This window comes from Neofelis nebulosa, chromosome 6 (genome assembly GCF_028018385.1).
Source record: "Neofelis nebulosa isolate mNeoNeb1 chromosome 6, mNeoNeb1.pri, whole genome shotgun sequence".
In the NCBI taxonomy this organism is placed as follows: Eukaryota; Metazoa; Chordata; class Mammalia; order Carnivora; family Felidae; genus Neofelis; species Neofelis nebulosa.
This window is the reverse complement of record NC_080787.1, coordinates 103,158,043-103,184,061: the sequence shown is the minus strand read 5'-3', so window position 1 is coordinate 103,184,061 and position 26,019 is coordinate 103,158,043. Positions and strand designations below refer to the sequence as shown.

General features: G+C 44.6%; 1 protein-coding gene across 3 annotated transcripts in view; it reads left to right on the top strand.

Moving 5' to 3' along the window:
• Positions 1 to 2,455: 2,455 nt before the first annotated feature.
• The window catches only part of SLC22A16 (solute carrier family 22 member 16), a 41,930-nt gene continuing 18,366 nt past the window's right edge, over positions 2,456 to 26,019 (top strand). Inside the window, exons 1-3 of one of the 3 annotated variants that reach the window (XM_058734965.1) lie at positions 2,456 to 2,588; positions 16,674 to 17,153; positions 24,494 to 24,611. In XM_058734965.1, the coding sequence (XP_058590948.1) occupies positions 2,536 to 2,588; positions 16,674 to 17,153; positions 24,494 to 24,611 (651 nt within the window). In that variant the 5' untranslated portion in view covers positions 2,456 to 2,535. Of the gene's footprint in view, positions 2,589 to 3,849; positions 4,342 to 11,279; positions 11,436 to 16,673; positions 17,154 to 24,493; positions 24,612 to 26,019 lie in introns of those variants that run through there. The other 2 variants (XM_058734967.1, XM_058734966.1) reach the window with 2 other exon arrangements.

Here is a 26,019-nt window from a genome sequence, read left to right as displayed (position 1 = left end):
CAGCTTGGACACATAGATCTGGGAGTCATTCATACATGTTTTGAAAGCCTGGGGAGTAGATCATGGGTTGACAAGCTTTATCTACAAAGGGCCAGATAGTAAATATTTTAGACTTAGTGGGCCATACACTCTGTCACAGCTACTCAAGTCTGGCATTGCGGTATGAAAGCAGCCATAGACAATATATGAATGAATGAACATGATTGTGTTCCAAAAAAACTTTATTTGCTAGAGCAGGTGGCAGACCAGACTTGACCTGGCCTCTGTGGTTTGCCAACTCTTGAACTACGTCATGCTACTGAGGGAGAATGTAAAAAGTGAAGAGCTCAGAGCCCTGGGGCACTCCAACATTTAGAGAAACTGGGAAAGGGAGGAGGAGCTAAGAGACTGAGATAACAACAAGTGGAAAGGTGAGAGGAAAATCAGGAGACTGGGGTAGCCCAGAAGCCAAGGAGGATGTTTTAAGACAAACCAATGTTGTGGTACCAGTAAGTATTGTGAGACACTTTGAGATGGGAACATTCTTTTGGAATACTCTTCACGGTTATCTTCATCTTTCATTATTTTTGAACCATTTTACAACTTTGTAAGTTGTAGAAAACTGATAATAATGCAAATTGTTCTTGTCCATAGAAATGAATTGTGTTTAGTGGAATGCAATTGATACATTGGTGGAATTGGTGAAATGCCATTGCCTGGTGGACAAATCAGTTCTGCATCTATTTGTAACTTCGTACTAGCATTCCTTATTATTTTTATATGTGGGGTTCACTGAATTCTTCTTTGAACAGATTGTAGCATCTCATTGGTTCCTTCGTTAATTAATGAGTGAAATAAAATTACTGATTTGTTCATTTTATATTTCTATGCAAGTCATGATCATACCTTGTAAAATAATTTTTCTTTAACAGTGGACATTAAGTAAGATAAGGATTGAAAATTGACCATTGGATTTCGCAACATGGGGACCATGGTGTCTTTGATAAGAGCTATTTTGGAAGAGTAGTAAAAGTTTGATTGGAGCATATTGTATGAAACCATAATAATAAAGACACATGGGTATAGGGAAAAATAAATAGGTCACTGGAGCAGATTTAGAGAGCCCAGAACAAACCCACCCATAAATTGAAACTTCATAGATGACAGAGGTGGCAATGCAGAGATAGAAAATGCCATAAATGGTGCTGGACAATTTTTTATTGTATGACAAAAGCCCCAGACTGGATCTCTATCTTAAACTAAATGATCTTTCAGTGGATTTAAGACCTAAGTGAGAAAAGCCAAAAGCTATAACTTTGAGAAGAAAATAGAATATTTTGTGACCTCATGGTAAAGCAGAATTAAAAAAAAAATTTTAATGTTTATTCATTTCGGGGGAGGGTGGGTAGGGGCAGAGAGAGAGGGAGAGAGAGGGAGACACAGAATCTGAAGCAGGCTCCAGGTTCTGAGCTGTCTGCATAGAGCCTGTTGAGGGGCTGGAGCCCATGAACCCTGAGATCATGATCTGAGGCCAGGTGGGATACTTAACCAACTGAGCCACCCAGGTGCCCCCGGTAAAGCAGAATTTTTTAAACAAGATACAAAACCACAAATTATAAAGGAACATATGTATGAATTTGACTTCATTAAGATAAAAAATACCACTTCTGATCATCGAAAACACCATAAATGGATTGAAAGTACAATTTCTCATAACACTTAACTGACAAAGGATAGGTATCCAGAATATACCAGTAGGTGAGGGAAGTATTTTGGGAGTGAGCTTTTCTCTCTTTTTCAAATCCTGCTCAAGTACAAGTTTCTTGTTGCCACTGTTCTGCTCGAGCCTCTGCCCAGAACATTCTTTAGCCCTTTGGGTGACATAAAAGCTTTAACACAGCCCTGCCAGATCCTGTCACTTTTCGGGGCCATCAGAATCCGTTCTTTATGCTCTGCTCTTGGAGACTCTGTCCTGGCCCTCAAACTGTCGGCCTCGTCTGAGAGAGCGGTTTTTGTCGCAGGCGAGAGTGGAGTCCAGAAACGTTACATAGAAAAACCAAGTACCTGCAGTAGCCCCTTCCCGCAAGTCTGAGTGCCGCGCTTGTGAGGCGTGTCTTTCCAAAGATGCTAGGTTCTTGCGGCCCCCAAACCTAACCCCGGTCTCTGCATTGCCTCCTCGGGCAGTCCCGAGGCACCGGCACGACCGAGAGAGACAGAGAGACAGAGAGAGAGGCGACCACGACGACGCGGTGAGTGTCCCACAGGAGGGAAGGAGGGAGCGGGCGCGACGGCGGGCCCCGGGACCACGACAAGCTGGGGACGAGGCCACGGCGGCGGGGAGAAGCCGGAGGCTGCGCGGGCGGGGAGGGGGGAAGCGAGCCCGGCCCCGCGAGCCGCCCGCTGGCGCGCGGGGGACACTGCCGGCGGGGCTGGCCCCCCGGGGCGCGGCGGGCCGGGGCGGAGCCGGGTGGGGCGGGGCGGGGCGCGGTGCCCGCCGTCCCGGGAGCTCGGCGCGCTCGGAGTGTCCAGCTGGGGAGCGCAGCGCACGGCGGCACCATGAAGCCCCACAATTTGGAGTTGATTTTTGACCACGTGGGGCACTTCGGCAGGTAGGGAGTTGGGGGTGGGCAGGGGGGAGGGCGGCGGAGGGGAGCGGGAGCCACGTGGAGGGGGCGCCGGTGGGGTCTGTTTCTTTCCGTTGCGGTGGGGGGGTTCTCGCGCGGCGCTCCCGATACGGAAACCTCTCCCGCTCTTTTCGTGGGGTAATCGGGAGACCCGCGTCCGGACTCCGGGCCCAGGGCTGGGCTTGTCCTCTCGGACTCCGGCGCCGGGGTCTCCCCGACAGCGAGCAGCGGGGCGCTGGGACTGGCCTCCGGAGTGGTGGCTGCTGCGAGCAGGTGGGACCCGGGGCGCGCCCTCTGCGGGAGCCCAAGTCCGAGGTCGGGCCGGAGCGGCCGGCTCACACGAGTGGAGGAGTGCCTGCTCCTGGCGGCGCGTTTCTCCACTCCGCCAAACCGGCTCCTCTTTCACTTCCCCGGACGACTGCTGACCAGCTCTGCCCCGTAGGGTCTCCCTCTGTGCCTGGCAGGCAGGTATTGCCCCAGGAAAACCCGTTAGTCAGATTTTGTTGCCATTTATAGAAGCCTAAAGATGTGCCAGGTACATTGTATCGGCTTGTTACACACAGAGTTTCATTTGATGCCTTTGCAAAGGAGGTGTTTGCATCCTTACTTTAATGATTGGGAAACTGAGGCTGGTAGGGCCAGGGTCCCGCAGACGCCACACGCTGGGGCCCAGATTTAGCCACGTTGCATCCCCCTTTCATTCGTCAAATTAATTAAGACATTAAAATATTGCATTCATTCATTCATTCATTCATTCATAGAGAAACGCTCCTCTCTGACCTAGAGGCTTTTGGGAGGAGAGGCTGCTGGGTGAGGGGCTATACAGTAAGTATGACGATCAGAGGTTTGGAGCTAAGTCCTAGCCTGCTTCTTACCTCTAATATTCTGGTAATATTGTGCCTCAGTTTCCTATCCACAAAACAGGAATCACAATAATTCCTGCCTTACCTCCCAGGCTTGTAGTGAGGAGATGGTGTGGTTTTCCAAGTCGGAAAGTTGCATAAATGTTGGTTATGATCCTGCGTGGCGGGAGGGAGAAGGTGGTTGAGGAGTCCTAGGAGGGGCAGGAGGTCCCCGCTCTCTCCTGCTTCCTCCTAATACCTGTGTTTCTTGAACACTGATCTGTGCCTGGCTCTGTCAGAAGCTTTTGGTACGGGCTACCTTCTTTCGTCTTCTCTACAGCTCCGTGAGATCGGTAGTATCACTCTCATTTTACACCTGAGAAAACTGGGGCTTGTGCGCACGTCACAGATCTGGTAATGGCAGGGCAGAATTGGATGTCGTTGGAAGTCATCAGTGCCCATAGCCCACACTCTCAACCATGATGCTCTCCTGAGCACGGTTAGGTACCATCCCCAGGACTCCATCGGGCTCTTTATATATTACCTTGTTTTATCCTTCTTGAAGCAGAATAGCATGGGGAGTACAAGATCCGTTCTGGGGGTTGGATGTCTGAGTTCCAGTCCTGGCTCTACCACATACTGTGTGGTCTTCAACATTTCACTTACTACTTCCTCATCTGTGAAATGAGGGTAATTGTTACCCTCCAAATGCTTATTGTAAGGACTCCACATGCAGCCTCTCATTACATCCTTACAGTAACCCTATGAGGTAGGAGGTGCTAATACCATTCTTTCCCATTGTATTTTAGAGATTAACAAGGTCATTGTATCAGTTGGTGTTTGGCTAACAGAGATCCCTCAGTTGGAAGTTTGTCCCTCTCCAGTAACTATTCAGGGTAGGTTCTTCCCACGGGGTCATCCAGGGACCCAAGTGGGTGAGGCAGCCCTGTCATCCACAGCATGGGGCTCTCTCTCTCTGTGCTTGGGGCATCTGGTCCCATTGTCCTCACCTGCAGCGGTCAAACGGTCAAACGTAGCTCTCCATGGTGGGAAAAGGATAGAGTGGATTTGGGGAGACAACTCTTAGCTGGCTACAATGATGTGTGCAAAAGTCTTAACATTCAGTAAGTTCTCAATAAATCGTGGTTATTATTGTTACCCGAGTCCCCATCCTGGTAGGAAGGGTTGGCTTGTGAAAGCAGCATGTAGCGAGGCAAGGGTAACAAGCATGCTTACAAAAGGTGAAAACAGTGTGACCATGGCATGGGATCCCCAATTTTCTCTGATATTTGCTATAATTGTGCTTTTTTATTGTTTATAAATAGAAAGGGAGGTTATCGTGTTTCGTTATTTAGCCTTCTTTTAGGGAAACCTAGTGAAAGTGTTAAGTAGGGAACCTTAATTATCTTTCATTTAGCATTAATCATTTCTAAGGGGAGGAAGCACTATCCTAGTCACCTTTAAGAGAGGGAAGCAGGACACCTAAGAATTAAAAAGCGGTTCCTGGTCTTGTCCTGAAGCCATAACTTCAGGACATAAGTTTATGTCCTGAAGTTCCATAAACTTCATGGATTAACGCCCATGTGAGAGGGAAATGAGGAAGCATACTCAGGTATCTGTGCTGGGATAATCTCAGAACTGGTTCCCTGAGTTGTCTTGGCTTAAGGGGAAAAATAACTTAAAATACTAGAGTTGGAATGTGGAGCCTGTAGCTGATTTACACCTATGGACATAGGTAGTTTTGTTTTTTCAATATATGAACCTGCTTTGGCTCATCTTCTCTGACTTCACCTTATGAACATCGTAATAGCCAGCACTTCTGTGCACTAACAGTGTGCCATAGTGCTTTACATTAACTCTTTTCATTCCCTCAACAACCCACTTTTCAGATAAGGAAACTGAGGCACAGAAAGTTTAAGGATCTTGCCCATGGTCCCAGGTGGTAACAGACACAAGATTCAAACCTTAGTAATCTGGCTCTGGAGGCCATGCTCTTGACCACAGAGGGGTACCACCAGTTACGTTTCTTTATACAGAATGATATAAATCTAGGACTGAAGGTAATTTTCTTCACCTGTCACCCAGATTGCATGGGTCCATTTCTGGTCATCTTTGCTTTTCCTTGCCTCTGGGGTTTCTGCCTACTGTGTCTGTATGATTCTTTTTTTCCATTAGTGTGCCTCTTTAGCTGTGAACAGAGTGCTGTGTTATATCTATAAGTGTTATCCCAGAGGGTCCTCAGGTTGGGCAGATTGATAACACCTGTTGGACCGCAATCTTTGTAAGGGAGAGAGTGGTATGTCAGAATGCTAGATGCCTCGGGAAGTAGGGTCTCGTTTTTTCCAGAAGTTATCCTTGCAACGAGGCAAGGGAAATTTGAGTTGCAAGGATACTCAGGACCTTTCCAGCATGTAGAAAGCATATTTGTGTGAACCAACATGGGTTGTTTGGAAACTGCGAAGAGGCATATTATTCCTAGAGTATAAAGTATGAGGGCGACAGAAGGGAGGTGAGTTCACAATCATCTCTAAGAATATTTTTGTGTGGCATGCTGAGGAGTTCAGGTATTAGGAAGGTCACTTTGCAGAATGGAAGGTGCATTGGAGGGGCAGGAGTTTGGGCAGAGCCCAGAGAAGACCTAGGTAAGAGCCCAGGTGGGAGATAAGGAGGGGGAGTGTGAGCAGGGAGGACTGGACAGTTTTGACAGGAGGGATTGATGGGGCCTTCTGGTTATAAAGGACAAGTGGGCAAGATACCCCCATTCCATGCATCCTATTTCTGGTTTGTGTAGATGATGGTGTCCTAAACTCAGAAACAGTTACACTCCAGGCGGGGCAGGCTGGGGGCTTGCATCAGTTTGAGAGTCTTGTGGGAATTCCAGGTTGAGGCATTTAACAGGCATTTGGATAAATAATGTATTGCTCAGGCAAGACGCCTCCTTGTCAGTATGGGTTGGGTGGCCATTCAGGGCTGAAGGCACAATGTGGACAGACTGGGTATGACTTGGTACCCATTCCAGTCAAGCCTCAGCAGGGCATTGCCGAGTACTTTTCCTGCTCTCTGGGTCTTGCAGATATAAAACGTTTAAATTGATATATTACATGTATACAGAAAAGTATGCACCATACTCTACAACCTGATGAATCATCATAAAGTGAACACTGCCAGACCACGCCTTCTCATGCTCTCTCTCAAGCAATATCCTCTCCCCTCCCCCAGCCACCACTGTCCTCATAGCTATGGTCACAGGTTAGTTTTGTCTGATTCTAAACTTAAATAAGTGGAGTAAAAAATCATAGACTTTTGGTTGGGCTTCTTTTGTTCAACATCATATATGGGGGGGGGTCACCCACATTGAGCGCTATGGTAGTTTGTTGATTTTCACCAGCATACAGGATGTCATGCCACGAATATTGCACAGTTCATTCACTCACTGTTAACAGACATTTATACTGTCTCCAGGTTGGGTTTATCACACATAGTTCCTCTTGTCTATGTATTTTAAGTCCTTGTGTATGCATTTCGTTGGGTACGTACCTGGGAGAGGAATCCCTCTGGCCGAGTGTGCATGTGGTCAGCTGCCAGACAGATGTGCGAAGTGGCTGTGGCAAATTACACCCTCACAAGCTGTTTAGGAGAGTCCCAGTGGCTCCACAACAGCTGTTAAATATTTTCAACGTCAAATCTTGTATCAACAGATAATTCAACCGAAGATTTTGATTTCCCGGGGTGGTGTTTCTCATCCATGTCAGAGTCTCTTAGGAAGCGTTTTAAGCTTGTATAGAGTTCTGGATCCTACCTCAGACCTCCTGAACCACAATCACTAGGGGTGGGATAGAGAAGACAAATCCTAGTCTCAGAGGTTGCTGTGGTGGATGCTCTGTTGGTGTGTGTGTGTGTGTGTGTGTGTGTGTGTGTGTGTGTGTGTAAGTAGTTCTAGTGTTGACTGTGGGATTCAGGCTGGTTGGGGAAGGAATTGAAGCCAGGAAGGTGGCAATAAACTAAAGAAGCTGGTGGGATCCAAAGACTGGGCACCCGGATGGTGCTGGGGATGGGGTCAATGGGAAGGACTCGGGGATATGGGGGAGAGTGGGAGGTTACGGTCAGCAGAAAGTGAACTTTTCAACGGTGGAGCCATTCCAGGGGAAGAAACTACTTAGGTACCAACCCAGATGCTAACGTGCGTGATCCAACATACAGTGTTAGTAGAATAGGCACAGTAACCCACCCAGACAGTGCCGAATAAGGTGTCCTGTATAGCACAAGCAGCAGGTGTAACCTGGATGAGGGAAATGGGGAGCCTCTGCTGTGCAAGAACAGGCACAGCCGAATCTAGAATCTGCCTGACAGAAGCAGAACCACTCAGATGGAATTGTCTAACAGGATCCTTCTATCCTGTTATCCATCATCCTTGCAGGCTGGAAAGGGCTTCCTGAGAAATTGCCGGGGAAGGAAGAAACACTTCCTGAATTCACAAGTCTGTTCCCTGGGGCAGGTGACCCACCAACCACGCCAGGTGCTCACAAGTAGCATAGTGTGTGCAGGCCAAGGGCAGAGCCTGACCCTGTGGCTCTCCAGTGATATCTAGTAGCCCATGCACGGGGGCTAGTGACCTGCAGGGGTGAGGGTTCAGGCACCACCATTTCAAGCTGTGATCTTAGCTTCTTGGGGTCTATTGAGTCACAGCAACTCAGGCTTGTCTTCCCAGCCTGCTGTTCCTACCCGGCCCCTCTGTATGGAATAGACCGAGGCAGATTTCTGATAGTTTTTCTTTGGGCAGGGGCACCTTTTCTAGAAAAACAGAGCTGGCTCCTTTTAGCTGCAAGGACTCAGGCTTTAGCGCTCTAGGCTCTTTTCTTGGCTGCCCATCCCATACTCTGAGAATAGTATTTGTGTGTTCTCCCTCCCTTTCTGTTGCTAGAAAAAAGCCACTTGTTGCTTGCTTGCCTTTTGCTTTGTGTTTTTCTTTTCTGAACTAGCTGCTGGGGCCAGTGCCAAATACAGAGTTCAGCCTTGAAACCGTGGCCAGCTCCAGCGTGTGGTGTCTTGATGGCCACAATATGTTACATTGATTCCATTTTACTTCTTTATCGACGTGGGTTTCTATGAGAAGTGAGGAACTGTGGCCACGTGCCAGCTTGGCAGTCATCCCCGAGGACTTGGGGACGTTGCCAGCTTGACAGCTTCACGGCACCACTTCTATGACTTTGCTTAGCGTTGCCACCTTGTGATAGTCTCCCAAGTGGGGTGTGTTCACCCCTCTGGTGGGCAAAGATGATTCTTTGGAGCACCATGAAAACACCTACTTTATACATGAATGTATACGTGTAAGTAAATACATATGACTTTATATTTCCATATGCATCATATGTATGTCACTGTAATCTGGGAATACGTGTATCCAGATATGCTCATTTTATACATCTGTGCCCATACACACATTCATTTTTTTTGCTGGTGGAGAACCCAGTAAAAATTTTTTATACACTGGCCTCTTTTTTTTTTTTTTTAAGTTTATTTGTTTATTTAGAGAGAGCGTGTGCAGGGGAACGGCAGAGAGAAAGGAAGAGAGAGAATCCCTTGCAGGCTCTGTGCTGTCATCATGGAGCCTGACGCGGGGCTCAAACCCATGAACCATGAGATCATGGCCTGAGCTGAAATCAAGAGTCAGATGCTTAACTGACTGAGCCGCCCGGGCGCCCCCATACACTGGCCTCGTGAACACCTCTCCTTACCAGAGGTACTGAGTATGCATTAACCTCAGCACTGTCCCTTTTACCTGGAGGGATTCTATGACATTCTGTATACATTGCACAGCACACCATTCTGGGCACCACGGGATAGACTAACGTGATTGAAGTACCGTTCCTACCTTTATGGGACTGTCGTTCAGCCTTTTGTGGGATTTTTTTGGTGGCTGTTGATTTGGTAGAGGACTAGAAAGCATTCACCTGACGTTCGTTAAAAAGTACACGTATTGGGGCGCCTGGGTGGCTCAGTCGGTTAAGCGGCCGACTTCGGCTCAGGTCATGATCTCGCGGTCCGTGAGTTCGAGCCCCGCGTCGGGCTCTGTGCGGACAGCTCAGAGCCTGGAGCCTGTTTCCGATTCTGTGTCTCCCTCTCTCTGACCCTCCCCGTTCATGCTCTGTCTCTCTCTGTCTCAAAAATAAATAAACGTTAAAAAAAAAAATTAAAAAAAAAAAAGTACACGTATATAACAGAAGGTACTTCAGCTGTATACGGTGGTCAGAGAAGGGAAAGAAAGAAATGGGGGAGGAGATGAGCAAATGAGACATGGCGGAGTAGGGGAAGCAAATAGAAAGGGTGGACCTGAGAGAAGCAGCAGTGGGGGATAAGGAGGGGCCGGATGGAGGCGGTTAGCATGGAGGGAGCAGAGCCGTGGAGAGGAGGTGCTGCAGCAGGAACAGGTGAGGCCAGCAGTTGTCATGGTGTGAGACCTGCACATCTCTGGGTCTGCAAGATCCCGGCTGCTGTCATAGTAACACAGAGACATTAGTTGACTCCTTTAGTCTCACTCTCTCATGAAGGCACAGTGGAGTTTTCCAGAGGCTAGCCGACACGTGAGAATGCATCAGATGGAATGCAGACACTGATATGAAAAACTAGCTGTCTTCCGTTAATCTAAATTAAAAAATTTTTAATGTTAATTTATTTGAGAGAGAGGGAGAGAGAGAGGAAGAGAGAGAGAGAGAGACACAGAATCCGAAGCAAGTTCCAGGCTCTGAGCTGTCAGAACAGAGCCCAACATGGGGCTCGAACTCAACAAACTGTGAGATCATGACCCGAGCCAAGTCGGACGCTTGCTTAATGGACTGAGCCACCCGGGCACCCCATTAATCTAAATCTTAAATGTAAAACAACACCATGCTGCTCACTAGTTTTGTTTCATTTTGTTTTGAAAACTATGGCTATATGTTCTTTAACGGCTTATTCCTGTTATGTTTAAGTGGATGAATAAATGTTTAAAATTTTCTCCTTTTTAATTTCTAATACATACTGACGACTCACTTAAAGAAAAGACCCTTGGGACCCTCAACACTTTTAAGGACACAAAGGCTCCTGAGAACAAAACATTTGAGAACAAGTGAGCTACAGGAGGGTCAGAAATGCCTTCCAGATAGAAGGCACACCAGGACCAGGGCGGTGGGCAGCTCCGAAAAGCAGGCAGGGAGATAAAGATTGTATGTATCAACAGTGCAGTTTGGCTCAGTGTGATCTGACAGGACCTATTTTCTACTTCCTGTTATAACGGTTTTACAGTAATGTTCCTCATTGTCCAAACTGATCATTTTAAAATTGAATATTGAAACCACCTGCCCAAAGGGGGCTGTTCTATCTTGATTCCAGGGGTCTGAAATTAATGGGGAAATCCACATTTTATATATTTTACCCTGCCGTCCTATGGGCACAGTTGTCCTTGTGAGACGATTTTTACTTCGGAGAATATGTCACTGCTTGTTGGTTTGAGTCTGTAAATTTGGAGACTTTACATTTACTTTTAAATTTTGAATAAATAATTTTTGGATCATTTTAGATTTACAGAAGAGCTGCAAAGATAGTTCCTGTATGTCCCTCACCCAGTTTTCCCCATTGTTAACGTCTTAACATCACCACGGCATATTTGGCAAAGTAGGAAGCTGACATTAGTATATTACTATCAGCTAAACTCCAGGCTTTCACCAGTTTTCCCACTCACATTCTCTTCCTGTTGCAGGATCTAATCCAGGGTATGACACTGCATTTAGTTGATAAGTTATTCCAGTCTCCTCTGGTCTGTGGTAGTTTCTCAGTCTCTCCTTGTTTTGTTTTTAATGACCTTGGTGGTCTTTAGGCATATTGGCCTGGAAACCTGTAGAATGTCCTACAATCTGGGATTTTTTACTGTTTTTCTCCTGGATAGACTGGGATTATGGCTTTTGGGAGATGTCGCCGAGGTGTGAAGTGCTTGATGATCACATCATATGAGGAGGTACATGATATCCACATAGCATCATTGGGGGTATTAACCTTCAACATTTGGTTAAGATAGGATTTACCTGATTTCTCCCACTGTAAAGTTACTATTCTTTCCTTTTTCCTTCTTTGTTTTTTTTTGTTTTGAGAGAGAGAGAGTGTGTGTGCGTGAGAGGAGGAGAGGGGAAGGAGAGAGAGAGAGAGAGAGAGAGAGAGAGAGAGAGAGAGAGAGAGAGAGAATCCTAAGCAGGCTCCACGCTCAGCTCAGAGCTCCACACAGGGCTCAATCCTATGACCCCAGGATCATGGCCTGAGCTGAAATCGAGAGTCCCATGCTCAAGTGACTGAGCCATCAAGACACTCCCCCTTTTTTTCCTATCATATTCTTTGGAAAGGAGTCACTGTGTCTTAGACTGCCCTTCAAGAGTAAAGGGTAGGAATGAAATTCCATCTCCCATAGAGGGGGAATATCTGCAGATAGTACTTGGAATTCTACTAGAAGAAAGATTAGTTTCATCTCTAGTTTGTACTTGTTTGTTCAACCATTTATTTATACCAAGTGGTATATTTATCAAGATTCTCCAGAAAAACACAATCGATGGGATATATAAATAGAGAGACATAGATGTAGATAAGAGGAGATCTATTACAGGAATTGGCTCACACAATTATAGAAGTGAGAAGTCCCACAGTGTGCTGTGTGCAAGCCAGAGACCTGGGAAAACCAATGGTGCAATTCAGTCCCAGTCCCAAGGTCTGAGAACCACAGGGTTGATGGTGTAAGCCCCAGGCAGAGTCTGAACCAGGAGCACGGGGGCATGAGATGTCTGAGGGCATGATAACATGGAGGTCTCAGTCCACGCAAAGAAAGTGAATTAGTACTTCCTTGGCTTTTTTGTTCTCTTCAGGTTCTCAACAGGTTGGGTGATGCCCACCCACATTGGTGAAGATGATGTTTACTCAGTTTACAGGTTCAAATGCCAGTCTCGTCTGGAGATCCCTCACAGACACACACAGATATAATGTTTTACCAACTGTCTGGGCATCCCCTTGGCCCAGTCAAGTTGATTCATAAAATTAACCATCATAGGTTCACCCCTTGTCAACTTGCAACCCATATGGATCTCTTTACACCAAACTTGATCTCTAAATAAAGACAATAACAAGGTTCTAATTCCACCCAACATGATACAAGTATCCAACATACAACTAAATACACTAATCCCTTTCCCAGAAGGGGACATAAAGTCCTTGGATGATGCTTACTCTGTAACTGATATCCTGTAACTTAATATTGATACCTGTATATCCTGTATCAATATCCTGTAACTTAAATATTATGTGTATTTAAGTTTTGATATCCTGTAACTTAAATATTATGGTGTAAAACTATTTAAATACTTATATGTCAATACATCTTATGTTATATGAGGAGACAATAGGAAGAAAACAAAGATATTTGCTTAATATATGTCTATATATACTCAAGCATTCATAACAAAATAAAGAAGAAATACTCGCAGTGCCTGGTGGCTCAGTTGGTTAAGTGTCAGACTCTTGATATCAGCTTGGGTCGTGATCTTGCGGTCATGGGTTTGAGCCCCACACTGGGCTCTGTGCTGATAGTGCAGAGCCTGCTTGAGATTCTCTTTCTCCCTCTCTGTCCTCCCCTCCCCCACTGACACACACACTGTCTCTCTCTCGAAAAATAAACTTTTTTTTTTTTAGAGAAGAAATACTCATGATAATTACAGCCCTTGTTTCTATAACTGGTCATGTGGTTGTAGGTGGTATTTAGTATAACTACCTTCTTTTCAGGACCCATTCTCTATTCCCTTTGCCTTAAGCAAGAACCTCAGTTGCCTGTGGACCTTTACCTAATAAAGTGACCCACCCTTTAATCCTTGAAGAGTCTGGGCCATTAATATTCCTGCCTGGATTGGGTTGTTGTAATTTCCCATTGACCTAATTCACAGGGCATGGTAATGCGAAGGAGATACCCTAAGGAATCTCCTGTATTGGCAGACATACTCTTTCTTACCTCCATCGTGGAGTCAATTTCCCCTTGATATTCAGGATCCTTCACCCCAGCCAACACTGTAACTCCCTGCTTTGCCTTTTGATTCAGACGCCTGAGGAACCCAAAGTGGTCAGGCAACAGTCTTTATTTCCAGGTCAGTGGAATCGCTGTTGTGTCCCCTGGTGGCAGTATTCTTCCCTCTGGAACTAAGATCTTGAGGCTAGCAGAGCGTAAGATTATGGGAACAGGAAGCGAAAATTTTGTTAGGGGATCGCTAGGTGTAAAAGTGAGTGCTACAGCCCTCATTTCCACGCCTCGATTCCTGGACCCATGAGTGCTGACTATTTGAGAAATAGCACCATATATTGGACACTGATTTGGGGCATATGCAAAGAGGCCAATTAGGCATTGTCATTCAGCTGCTCACAGGATGAGGTTCTGTGTTTGATTTTCGGGCCTGTGGCTACAGGAGATAAGGATCTCTTTCAAGATACACCTTAGAAATTCTTAGGTTGTTTAGGCATTGCTTGAGCTGGGGATTCAAATTCGTTGAGCTCATCTGTTGAGCTCATCTGTTTTCTTTCGTTAATTTATCCAACGACAATAGGAGCAACCAACCAATGCCATTACATTTCTTTAGTTTTCAAAAAATGGTTGAAATTTTCAAATACAGAGTCACTTAGCCCCTTGCTTCTTCTAAGTGGTTGATTATGAGCGTCCAACACAGATATTTTGTGTATTTCTCTAAACAGTGCACACCACGGATTATCAGTGTTCTCTACTGCTGGAAATAGCCATTAGTGCTTTTCAATCTAATCAGATTAGACAACCAATTCCAGAAACCCCAGTACCAATTCAGAAAGCTCATTCTTTTTTTTTTTTTTTTTTTTTTTTTTTTTAACGTTTATTTTTGAGACAGAGCATGAACGGGGGAGGGTCAGAGAGAAGGAGACACAGAATCCGAAACAGGCTCCAGGCTCTGAGCTGTCAGCACAGAGCCCGACGTGGGGCTCGAACTCACGGACCGCGAGATCACGACCTGAGCCGAAGTTGGCCGCTTAACCGACTGAGCCACCCAGGCGCCCCCAGAAAGCTCATTCTTAAAATTCTGTTCCTTTAGAACTACTTTCAGTACTAAAACCTGTAGTCATCAAGATCTCCTAGAAAAACAGAACAAAAAGGACATATATAGAGATGTAGATAAGAGATTTATTGTAAGAATTTGTTCACACAGTTATGGAGACAGTCAAGTCCCACAATGTGCTGTCTGTAGGCTGGAGATCCAGGAAAGCTGGTGGCGTATTTGTGAGGTCTAAGTCTGAAGGCCTGAAAATTGGGGGGCTGATGATGTAAGTCCTGGTTCAGATGCTGGCAGGCTGGGTTCGAGGACCCAGAAGGGGTCCCACAGGATCAGCCAGGAAGGTCCTTGTCTGTGCACAGGATAGAAATCAAACTCGAGCCAGCAGGAGGTGAAAGCAGAGTTTATTCAAAGTATAGAGAGACTGCCGGTACAGACAGAGCTTCTGGAAGACTCAGAAAGGAAAGGAGGAAGTCTTGTATTTGTTCGGGGTCTGGGGGGTTTTATTGAGGATCGTGACCTGGTGTATGTGTCCTCTCAGGCATCCAGGACTCAGAACAAAGATGAGGGCCCAAGTGCTATTGCTTGGAGCCAGGGGGCCTTGGCGTCGAGATGTCAAGTGCTGGTGGTCTGGAATATGTATATGACAGCTTCATTGGTCATTCTCACCTGGTCCTTCCTTAGATGTTATCCATTCTGAAGAAATCATTAACTCCTCGTACCTTACAAGGAGGACATACACTGTTTGCATTCTGAGGCATGTGTAAAGTGGGGGGTGCAGGTGCTAGCAAGAATAGAAGCAGGAAAAGGAGCAAAAGACAGGTTTTTATGGAGTCTTCAATTTCCCTGTATCAGCCTGAGTCCAAAAGCCTGAGAACCAGGGATGCCAATGTCTAAGAGTAGGAGTAGATGGATCAAATTTGCCCTGCCTCCACCTTTTGTTCTTATTCAGGTCCTCCCTGGATTGGATGATGCCCGCCCACTGATGAGGGCCCTCTTCTTCACTCAGTCTACCGATTCAAATGCTAATCCATCCAGAGACAACCTCATAGACAGATCCAGAAATCATGTTTACCAGCCCAGTCATGTTGACATAAAATTAAACATCACAGTATAGACTTGTATATTTATTTTATACGTTGGGATATACCATGCTATTTATTTTGTTGCTCAAATTGTTTCAACCTTGCCCATTTGGGAGGTTTTTCAGATTGGTTCCTGTGTCCCTTTAACATGCCCCCATCATTTTGTATTTTGAGCGCTTCCTTACTTTCTGATACCGCAAGCATACCTAAAGCATTAGGCATGTTTTTCGTTTTCCCTGACTTGGTCTTAAATGAGCCATTTTTCCTGGTTTCTTTTATTGAAGGATGGTATTTAGAAAACAAGATCTGGGCACTGGGTGTGCTTGTTGCTATTGAGATGTTGATGCAGGCTGGCTGGGTTTGAGGACCAGCCAAGAGGGTCCTTGGCTTCGTGGAGAATACAAATCAAATGTGAGCCAAGAGGAAGTGAGGACAGAGTTTATCGAAGACCTAGAGAGAGCAGATATAGACAGAGCATCTGGGAGACTCAGAAAGGAAAGGAGACTGAGTTCCATATTTGCTTGGAGTCTGGGGTTTTTATTGGGGACAGTGGTCTGGTGCACGTGTCTTCTCAAGCATCCAGGACCAAAGACGAGTGTTCAGGCCTTCTCCATAGGTCACTTACGACCTGGAGCCAGGTGTCTTGATGAGTTAGTGGTCTTGGTCCTACCTGGTCACTCCCTCGATGCTATCTCCCGTGCTGGAAGACTCCAAAGAAATCATTAACTCCCTGGCCTTTACAAGGAGGACATATATTACCTGTTCTATAAGGCATGTGTAAGGTGGGGGTATAGGTCCTAGCAAGAATAGAAACAGTAAAAGGAGAAAAAAAAGCAGTCCCTTTAGTTTCCCTGTCTCAGTGTCATTGCTTCTAGGCCCTCCTACCAGACAGAGCTATGTGTATATACTAACATGTTATGTATATGTATATATTGCATATCTATAATTATTTCTGTATTTATTCATCTATATATATATTAAGCTAACCATGATGAACACCCTTCATATTTGCTTATAGTCTTCTTTAGCCTGTAGGTTGGATATAATAACTTGCTTTTCTTCTCTTTGCAGATTTCAGATATTCCTCTATTTTATATGTGCTTTCCAGAACATCTCTTGTGGTATCCACTACTTGGCTTCTGTGTTCATGACAGTGTCCCCCTACCATACCTGCAGGCCCCCAGGCAACGTGAGTCGGGTTCTTTTCCACAATATCTCTAGTTGGAGGTTGGATGACATCTGGATCCTGTTTTTCACAGGCCACGAAGATCACATTATAGTGCAGCTACAGAATGGTGAGGTCTGGGAGCTCACAAGTTGTCACAGATTCCGGAGGGATGACAAATCTGGTTTGAACTATGATTACAGTGGCCGTAAGAGTAGCTTTCCTTGCATGGATGGCTATGTCTATGACAAGAGCAAGTGGGACAGCACCGTGGTGACTCAGTGGGATCTGGTCTGTAACCGAGAATGGTTCGCAAAGGTGATCCAGCCTGTGTTTATGGTGGGAGTCCTGCTGGGAGCGATGATTTTTGGCTACCTTTCTGACAGGTAAAATGAAATATTTAAGTTTGTTGCATCAGGGTTTGTTTTCCTATCTGGTTTTCTTAAAGGTCAAGGAATTATGTTCAAAGCTTTAGTCATTTTCATACCTCCTATCTAAATACCTGCCTCTGCTGATCTGTTATTTAGAGGCACACAAAAAACCATAGTGTTAGAGGATGGGTTTTGAAGACAGTCTGCCTGGGTTCAGACCCTGGTTCTACCACTTATTAGCCATGAGCCCTAGGCAAATTGCATAACCTGTGTTTCAGAAAGTAGTCTATAAGCTGGTGATGAAAATAATAGCACTCACTTCAAAGGGTTATTGAAAAAATAGTAAAAAAAGTACCTTGGACATATAACCACTCAATAAATACTGGTTGCTATTTGAATATCAACATATATATATCTGTATCTATCTATCTATCTATCTATCTATCTATCTAATTTTCTAAAAATAAACTTGTTTTTTAAGAAGTGTAGCCTGGTTCTAAGCAATAATATCTATGAAATTGTGGGTTTGATACACCAGCCATATTTTCTTAAAAAAACACACACACATTAAAATGAATACATAGCCCTTAAATAAGGCAAAGTTCATCTCTGTGTGGACAAGGACTGTACTTAAAGTACCTGTGCTAAAGCACAGAAATGAACTTCTCTGATCCCCATTGTTGTGAGTTTTACAGCCATATGCTGGGCCCTGGGAACCTGAGGACAACAGCTTAGGTCCAAATCCCACCCTTGGGATGTGCTAGTCTAATGGGACTGACAAACATGTCCAAAATAAAATGATAGGGCTTTGTTGTGGCCAGGGCCATAGGAGAAGTGAGAACAAATGGAGGCAAAATCTATGGAAGCCTAAAGGGAGGAGTGCCTAGGTCTTCCCACCCCTAACCCTATCCCAGGAGGTGGCATTTGAATAATGAAATTAAGGCAGAAGTGGAGTCTAGTTATTATTTGGTGGATGAAGTTATGTTACTATGTTTAAGAATCTTCTATTCCAGGGGCACCTGGGTGGCTCAGTCGGTTGAGCATCCGACTTCAGCTCAGGTCATGATCTCGCGGTCTGTGGGTTTGAGCCCTGCGTTAGGCTCTGTGCTGACAGCACAGAGCCTGGAGCCTGCTTCAGATTCTGTCTCCCTCTCTCTCTGCCCCTCCCCCGTTCATGCTCTGTCTTTCTCTCTCTCTGTCAAAAATAAATACACATTAAAAAAAATTTTTTTTAAAGAATCTTCTATTCCAGGGCACCTGGGTGGCTCAGTCAGGTAAGTGTCTGACTTCAGCTTAGATCATGATCTTGCAGTTTGCAAGTTCGAGCCCCACATTGGGTTCTCTGCTGATAGCACAGAGCCTGCTTCAGATCCTCTGTCCCCTTCTCTCTCTGCCCCTCCCCTGCTGGTTATCTCTCTCTCTCTCTCTCTCTCAAAATAAATAAATAAATAAACTTAAAAAAAAAGCATTAAAAAAGAATCTTCTGTTCCATAACCATCTTCCTGGAATGTGGAAATTAGGTCCGTCAAAGCCAAAAACATGATTAAAAGGCACCATGAGTGAGAGTCAGTAGAAGCAATAGGCCCCCAAAGCAGACCTTCTGCACAAAGAAGAATTGAAATACTGGAATTGTCAGGCACAGATAAAAATTCACTATGCTTACTGCTGTTAAACAAATAGAAGACAAGCCTGAAATTATTAGTAAAAATCTGGAAATTGTATTTTATTTTTGTTTTTTAAATATTTATTTATTTAGAGAGCGAGCACGCACACACGAGTGGGAGAGGGGCAGTGAGCGAGAGGAGAGAGAGAATCCTAAGTAGGCTCTACACTGTCAGCACAGAGCCTGACACGGGCTCTGTATTTTATTTATTTATTTATTTATTTATTTATTTATTTATTTATTTAAGTAAGCTCTTTGCCTAACATGGAGCTCAAACTCATGACCCCAAGATCAACAGTTGCATGTTCCACTGCCTAAACCAGCCAGGTGTCCCTGCAAATTGTATTTTAAAATGACATAAAATTGAAGAATAACTACCTAGAACATCTAGAAAAAAAACCATAATAAGTGACAAATTCCTGGGCAGTTTTAACAACCTATTACATATAACTAGAGAAAGAATGAGTAAAATTGATAAGAGCTCAGAAAAAATTATCAACAGTAAACATCAGAGAGACAGTTGGAAAATATGAGAAATTAAAATTCATGAAGGCAGAGGGATAAGGTCTGAAATATACTTAATATTGGAAACTTACCAGGGACGCCTAGGTGGCTTAGTTGGTTAAGCCTCCGACTCTTGATTTCCACTCAGGTCATGATCTCATGGTTTGTGGGATCAAGCTCGGTGTCCCGCTTGGGATTCTCTCTCTCCCTCTCTCTCTGCCCATCCCCTGCTTGCATGCTCTCTCTCATAAATAAACATTAAAAAAATAATAATTAGTGGAATTTACCACATTAATAGATTAGAAGACAAAATTCCTATTATCCATTTAATGAATACAGGAAAAACATTTGATAAATTTCAAAATCCATTCATGATAAAAACTAAAAGTGGAAGAATGTCCTTAACCCAATTACAGGTGTCTACAAAGAGATCTGCCATGAACATCTTAACTGTGAAATATTGAAAGCTTTCCCTTGGAATCAGGAATACATAAGGATGTATGAAACACTGCTTCTGCTTAGTATTATACTGGATATCCTATTACTGTAAAGCAAAACAGAGAAATAAAAGAGAGAGGGAGAAGCAGGGGTGGGGGGAGGGGGAAGGCATAAATGGAAAGAAAGAAGACAAAAAAGTCATTATTTTTAGCCATTACAATTCTGTATGAAGAAAATCCAGCAGAAGAATTATTGGAATTAATGAGCATTTAATGATGTTGCTGGATAGGTTATCAATATATATAAATTAATTATGTTTATATCTACTAGTAACAAATATAAAAATTTAAAAATGCCATTACAGAGCCCAGAAATAAAGTCACACTTATATGGTCAATTAATCTATAGCAAAGGAGGCAAGAATCTAAAATAGGTAAAAGACAATCTATTCAATAAATCGTGCTGGGAAAACTGGACAAGAATGGAACTGGACCATTTTCTTACATCGTACACAAAAATAAACTCAAAATGGATTAAAAACCTGAATATGAGACCTAAAACCATAAAACTCCTAGAAGAACACATTGACAGTAATCTCATTGACATTGGCCTAAGCAACATTTTTCTAGAAATGTCTCCTCAGGCAAGGGAAACAAAAGCAAAAATAAACTATGAGGACTACACCAAAATAAAGAGCTTTTGCGCAACAAAGGAAACCATCAACAAAAGGAAGAAGATATTTGCTAATGATATATCCAATGAGGGAATAATATCCAAAGGGTATAAAGAACTTAGGCAACTCAACACCAGAAAAAACCCTCCAATCTGATTAAAAAATGAACAGAAGATATGAATAGATGTTTTCCCAGAGAAGACAGGCGGATGGCCAACAGACACCTGGAAAGATGCTCAACAGCACTAAATGTGAATCAAAACCACAAGAGTTGAGCATCTGACTCTTGGTTTGGCTCGGGTCGTGATCCTGGGGTGGTGGGGTCGAGCTCCACCTTGGGCTCTGTGCTGCCTGGTTGGGATTCTCTCTGTCTCTCTGCCCTACTTGCTCTCTCTCTCTCTCTAAAATAATGAAAAAAAAATAGCTCACTTTTATGGACCATTCACGATGAGCTATTTTAAATGTCTTGTGTATTATCTCATGTAATTACTTAAAAAAGTCTGTGAGGTAAACATCATTGGCCCTATTTTAAATACCAGTGCGGAAAAGGAAGGACAGAAGGTCAACTTGGAAAGTAAAGCAGCGGAGCTGGGATTTGAACCCAGGCCCGGGCACCTAGCTACTATATTGTATTGTCTCTTCCTTTCTGCCATGAGACCCCAGAGGATGGTCAGAAAAGGCTGCACCTTTGACCTGGCTTTTAAACACACAATGGGGAAGGCTTTCTAAGGGAGAAGGAACAACTTCATGTCTTGAGAGAGCCTGGCACATTCAGGGAATTGTGAGGAGGTCAGTTTGGCAGAAGCATAGGATGGATAAACTAAGTGATGCAAAACCGCATCTGGGATTGTTTTATTTCTGGGCAGTGTGGGGGGTACAGTGGTGTGACGTTAGGAGGACTGGGTGGGAGGCCCTGAGGATGAGGGCTGTAGAAAATGGTAAAGGTCTGAATGAAAGCAGGAGGGGCAGAGAGGGAAGGATGGACACATATTGAGGAGGTATGTATGTATGTATGTATTTTGAGAGAGAGAGAGAGAGAGAGAGAGAGAGCACAAATGAGCAAGGGGCAGAGAGAGAGAAGGAAGCCCAGGAGGGGCAGAGGGGGAGAGAGAGAGAGAGAAGCAGGGCCCATCCGAAGCAGGGTTCACCCGAAGCGGGGCTCGTGCTCACCTGAAGTGGGGCACGAGCTCACCCAATCCAGACTGAATCATGATCTGAGCTGAAGTCAGATGCTTAATGACTGAGCCACCTAGGCGCCTGAGAAGGCATTTCGAAACTGACATAATTTGGTGGACTTTAGGAAATGCCAGCATGGAGACAGGTAGGCCACCAGGGTGATATGAGCCAAACCTGGAGAGTGGGGTTCTACAAGCTGACGGAGAGCAGTCCCTCAGGAGTGGGTGTGGCCAGTGGCACTAGAGAAGGTAAGCAAATAAGGACTGAGAGAGGCAACCTGGAGGTCCCTGGTGACTGGAGAGCTAATCTCAGAAAAGCCAGTTGCAACCTGATGGTCATGGCTAAGGAAATGTAGGAGTTGAGGAAGTAGATATTCCTTTCAGAGATGCCATCAGTAGAGGAAATGCAAGGTGCAATGAGGCCGAAGGAGTGATGGGATCCAGCGGTTCTTGTCTTTGGTTGGAAAAGAGTTAAACTGAAAGAGAAGAGTCAGAGGAGAGAGAAACATAGAGGAAAAAAAAAGTAATTGTTAGAATAAGTTCTCAGAGGAGGTGGGAAGAGGCATGATCCAGTTCAAAGATTGCAAAATGGTATTTGGAGAGAAAAGTGTGTGTGTCCCTGGAGAGGAGAGAAGAAGAGAAAGCTGAACACAGATTCAGGTTGTGTTGACAAGTGGGCAGAAGAGGAGGTTGTGGGGCTTTCTCTTTGATGGTCTCTGTTCTCTGCAGGAGATGGGTGGTGGAGACATTGTGGGTGGTCGAGGAAGTTGATTGGGGACGGGTAAAAGGTTTGAAACGGCATTCAGGGCTCAGATGAGATTGAAGCACATGCACGTGTAGGACCAACCATCCCTACTAGTGTGTGGGGGGAGCAGAGAAGGCTGAGCGTGTACAGAGGACAGTTTTTATTTGCTTACATATCCTCTGTTCTACCAGGCAAACGTGTTGGTTGGAATCTCAGGACTATATTCTTTTGCCTTAAAATTATCTGTCAGGGAGAAAATATTTGTAAATCATGTATCTAATAGGAGTCCAGTATTCCAAATATATAAAGAACTCTTACAACTCAACAATAAAAAGACAAATAACCCAGTTTAAGAATGGGCAAAAGATTTGGATAGATATTTCTTTTTTTTTTTTAATTTAATGTTTTTATTTATTTTTGAGACAGAGACAGAATATGAGCGGGGGAGGGGCAGAGAGAGAGGGAGACACAGAATCGGAAGCAAGCTCCAGGCTCTGAGCTGTCAGCACAGAACCCAATGCGGGGCTCGAACTCACAGACCGTGAGATCATGACCTGAGCCGAAGTCGATGCGCAACCGACTGAGCCACCCAGGCGCCCCAACAGATGTTTCTTTAAAGAATATATGCAAATGGCCAATAAGCACATATAAAAATGCTCAACATCATTAATCATTAAGGAAAATGTCAATCAAAACCATGATGCGATATCCTTGCACATGCACTAGGATGGCTGTAATCAAAAAGACAATGGGGCACCTGGGTGTCTCAGTCAGTTGAGTGTCCGACTCTTGATTTCAGCTCAGGTCATGATCCCAGGGTTGTGGGATCAAGTCCCAAATCAGGCTCCACAATGTGGAGCCTGCTTAGGATACTCTCTCTCTCTCTCTCTCTCCCTTTCTCCCCACTGCTCCTCTCCCCTGCTCACCCGCATTCTCTCTCTCACTTAAAAAAAAAAAAAAAGACAGACAATAATAGACAAGTGTTGTTGAGGATGTGGGGAAATTGGTCCCCTTATACATTGTTGGCGGGACTGTAAAAATAGGGCCGCCACTTTGGAAAACAGTTTGGCACTTCCTCAAATGTTAAACAAAGAGTTGTCATATGATCCAGAAACTCCACTTCTAGGTATACACCCAAGGGAAAACAAGTTCACACAAAATCTTGCTCACAAACGGTCGTGGCAGCATTATGTCCAATTGCCAAAAAGTGGAAACAGTCCCAACTGTCCATCAGCTGACGAATAGATAAACAAAATGTGATACAGCCATAAAGGATTATTTAGACACAAAAAGGAACGAAGTACTGAGACATGCTACATCACAGACGAAACTTGAGGACACAATGCTAAGTAAGAGCAGCTGGACACAGCAGGTCACCTATTGTATGACTCTGTTAATGTAAAATGTCCAGAACAGGCAACTCTGCAGAGAAAGAAAGTAGGTTGGTGGTTGTCAGGGACTGGAGGGAGCAGAGAGGGCAGAATGATGGTTCCTGGGTGCAGAGTTTCTTTTTGGAGTGATGAAAATGTCCTGGAATTAGTAATGAGAGTTGCACAACTTTTTGAACATACTAAAAGCCACTGAATTATATACTTTAAAAGATTGGATTTTATGTGAAGTATATCTCAATTTTTAAAAACCTGTCGGGAATATGATTTGTTTGCTTTTTAGACAAAGAAATGCCCCTCCCAATTATGAAAATAATAGGGCAGGTAAGCACCTTATTCTTAGGAGCAGAATGTGGCAAGAGCTCTGTTTTTAGAGGGGCCTGGCAAGAGCTGACTTACCCCTGTGGGCACAGCCAGCCTGACACGGAAGATGATCCGACAGATCCGAGAGCAGAAGTCCTCTGAGCGAAAGGACACATCCTCCCCACTCTCCCTCGCCAATCCTGGGTTAGGAGGTCCTCTGGGCATCACCCAGGGTGATCATGTATGTATATGAGCGGCTTAGGTAGAGGCCTCCCCACTGAAGACCGGCCTCTTGAAGAAATCCTGCGTTAACTCGTGATTTCCCCCAAATGAATGGATGGATGACAACAATCAATACAGAAGCTATTGAACACATAGATCACGCTCACTTTCATGAACTGGAGTGGATGTTTAAACTCTGATAACCATATCTTGCTGCTTCTGCTGTGTGCTTCTTATTTTTCAGGATAGGAAGACGATTTGTCTTGTGGGCCACAAGCACTGGCATATTTTTATTTGGCCTTGCAGCAGCGTTCTCATTCGATTATTACAGCTTCATGATCGCACGCTTTCTTCTCGCTATGGTGAGTTGTGGGGGGCGCTTTTCTTAAACCTCTAATTCTACTGCAGTATTTTCATATTAAACCTTACTCTCTCTGAGTGTGGGTCCTTTAGAATGTGGTGAGAGAGACCCGGGGCTGATCTTTGTTCATTCCACTGAGAAGTGTTTCTGCAGAATAGTAGTGCTCTGTGTTTGAATGAAACTCATTAAAATGAAAAATGGTTGCTTACTAGGCAGAACCTTTTTGTTTGACTCCATGCCTGGCACATGACCCACATTCCATGACTACTAAGGCATTATTTTATTTCTGAGCAATTTTATGGGCCTGGTCAGGGCCTGCACACATGGGCCAAACAGACATTTAAGGTGTAAACAAAGTCGTTTGTGTAATGCACAGTAGGAATGAAAACCAGAGGCATTTGGCTTTTCTGTTATGAGGAACAGGGACATATAGTTTGAATATCCGCTTTGTCTTATTTGGGCAAACATGTTGTCCTCTTTGAGCCGTAGTTGCTAATCTATAAACTGTAGAAAATAATACCTGCTTCACTGGTATTGATAACTGGTTGTGATCAGGATTCAACGAGATTAAAGAAAACTTCCACAGTGTGGCAGCTGTCACGAAACAGGCCTTCCTTCTGGTAGCGACTATTATAGGAAGTGGACCAGCCAGTGAGGAAGCGTCCCCACACTTGGTGAGGCTTCCAGACAGGTTCCCCAGCTGCCAAATGACAGCAGCAGCGACTCTATTTGGAGGTCACTGGTCAAGGATAATGGTGTGAAGTTACCGTCTGTGGGAGGAACATGTGGCCTTGCTGAACACAGAGGTGGGGGTGCATCCCCTCTCACCAGGGTATATGAGCCAAGGGTCCAGCGAGAAGCCAAGGACTTTGGTCTCAGAAGAGGTCACTGCAGCCCCTCACGGAGCAAGGTGCTGTGTTCAGTTTCGGTGTCTTCACTGATGGCTGGAAAGCGTTCCTAGGAAGCCACACAGATGGCCAAGGGTAGGGACGATGCATTAAAAGAGAAACATTTAGGAGAATGGGAGGTGTAGCACCTTTAAAAAAAGTAATTATATATATATTTAGGAACGTAAAGGGTGTTTAATACAAAAGGTAACAACAGCAGTCTGTCTCCACTGAGGGCAGAGTAAGAGGAAATGGCCCTGTAACTGATGAGATTTGATAAGAGGCCTTTTGGTGGGACTGATGGTTCCAGAGGCACAGGTTTGGGAGAGGGTGAAGGTCCTCTTTTGGAGGACGTTCTGAAAATAGCTATTTCAGTCTTGCAAATAAAGTGTTTGTTTTCAGAGCTGAGAAAACAAGCCACTCATTGAATGCATTTGTAAAATGTGACCTTAAGTTTCTGCGGCTCTTGTCTTTGGTTTTCACACGAAATGTTGTTGTGGTTGAATTCTGAGTAGGGAAGAT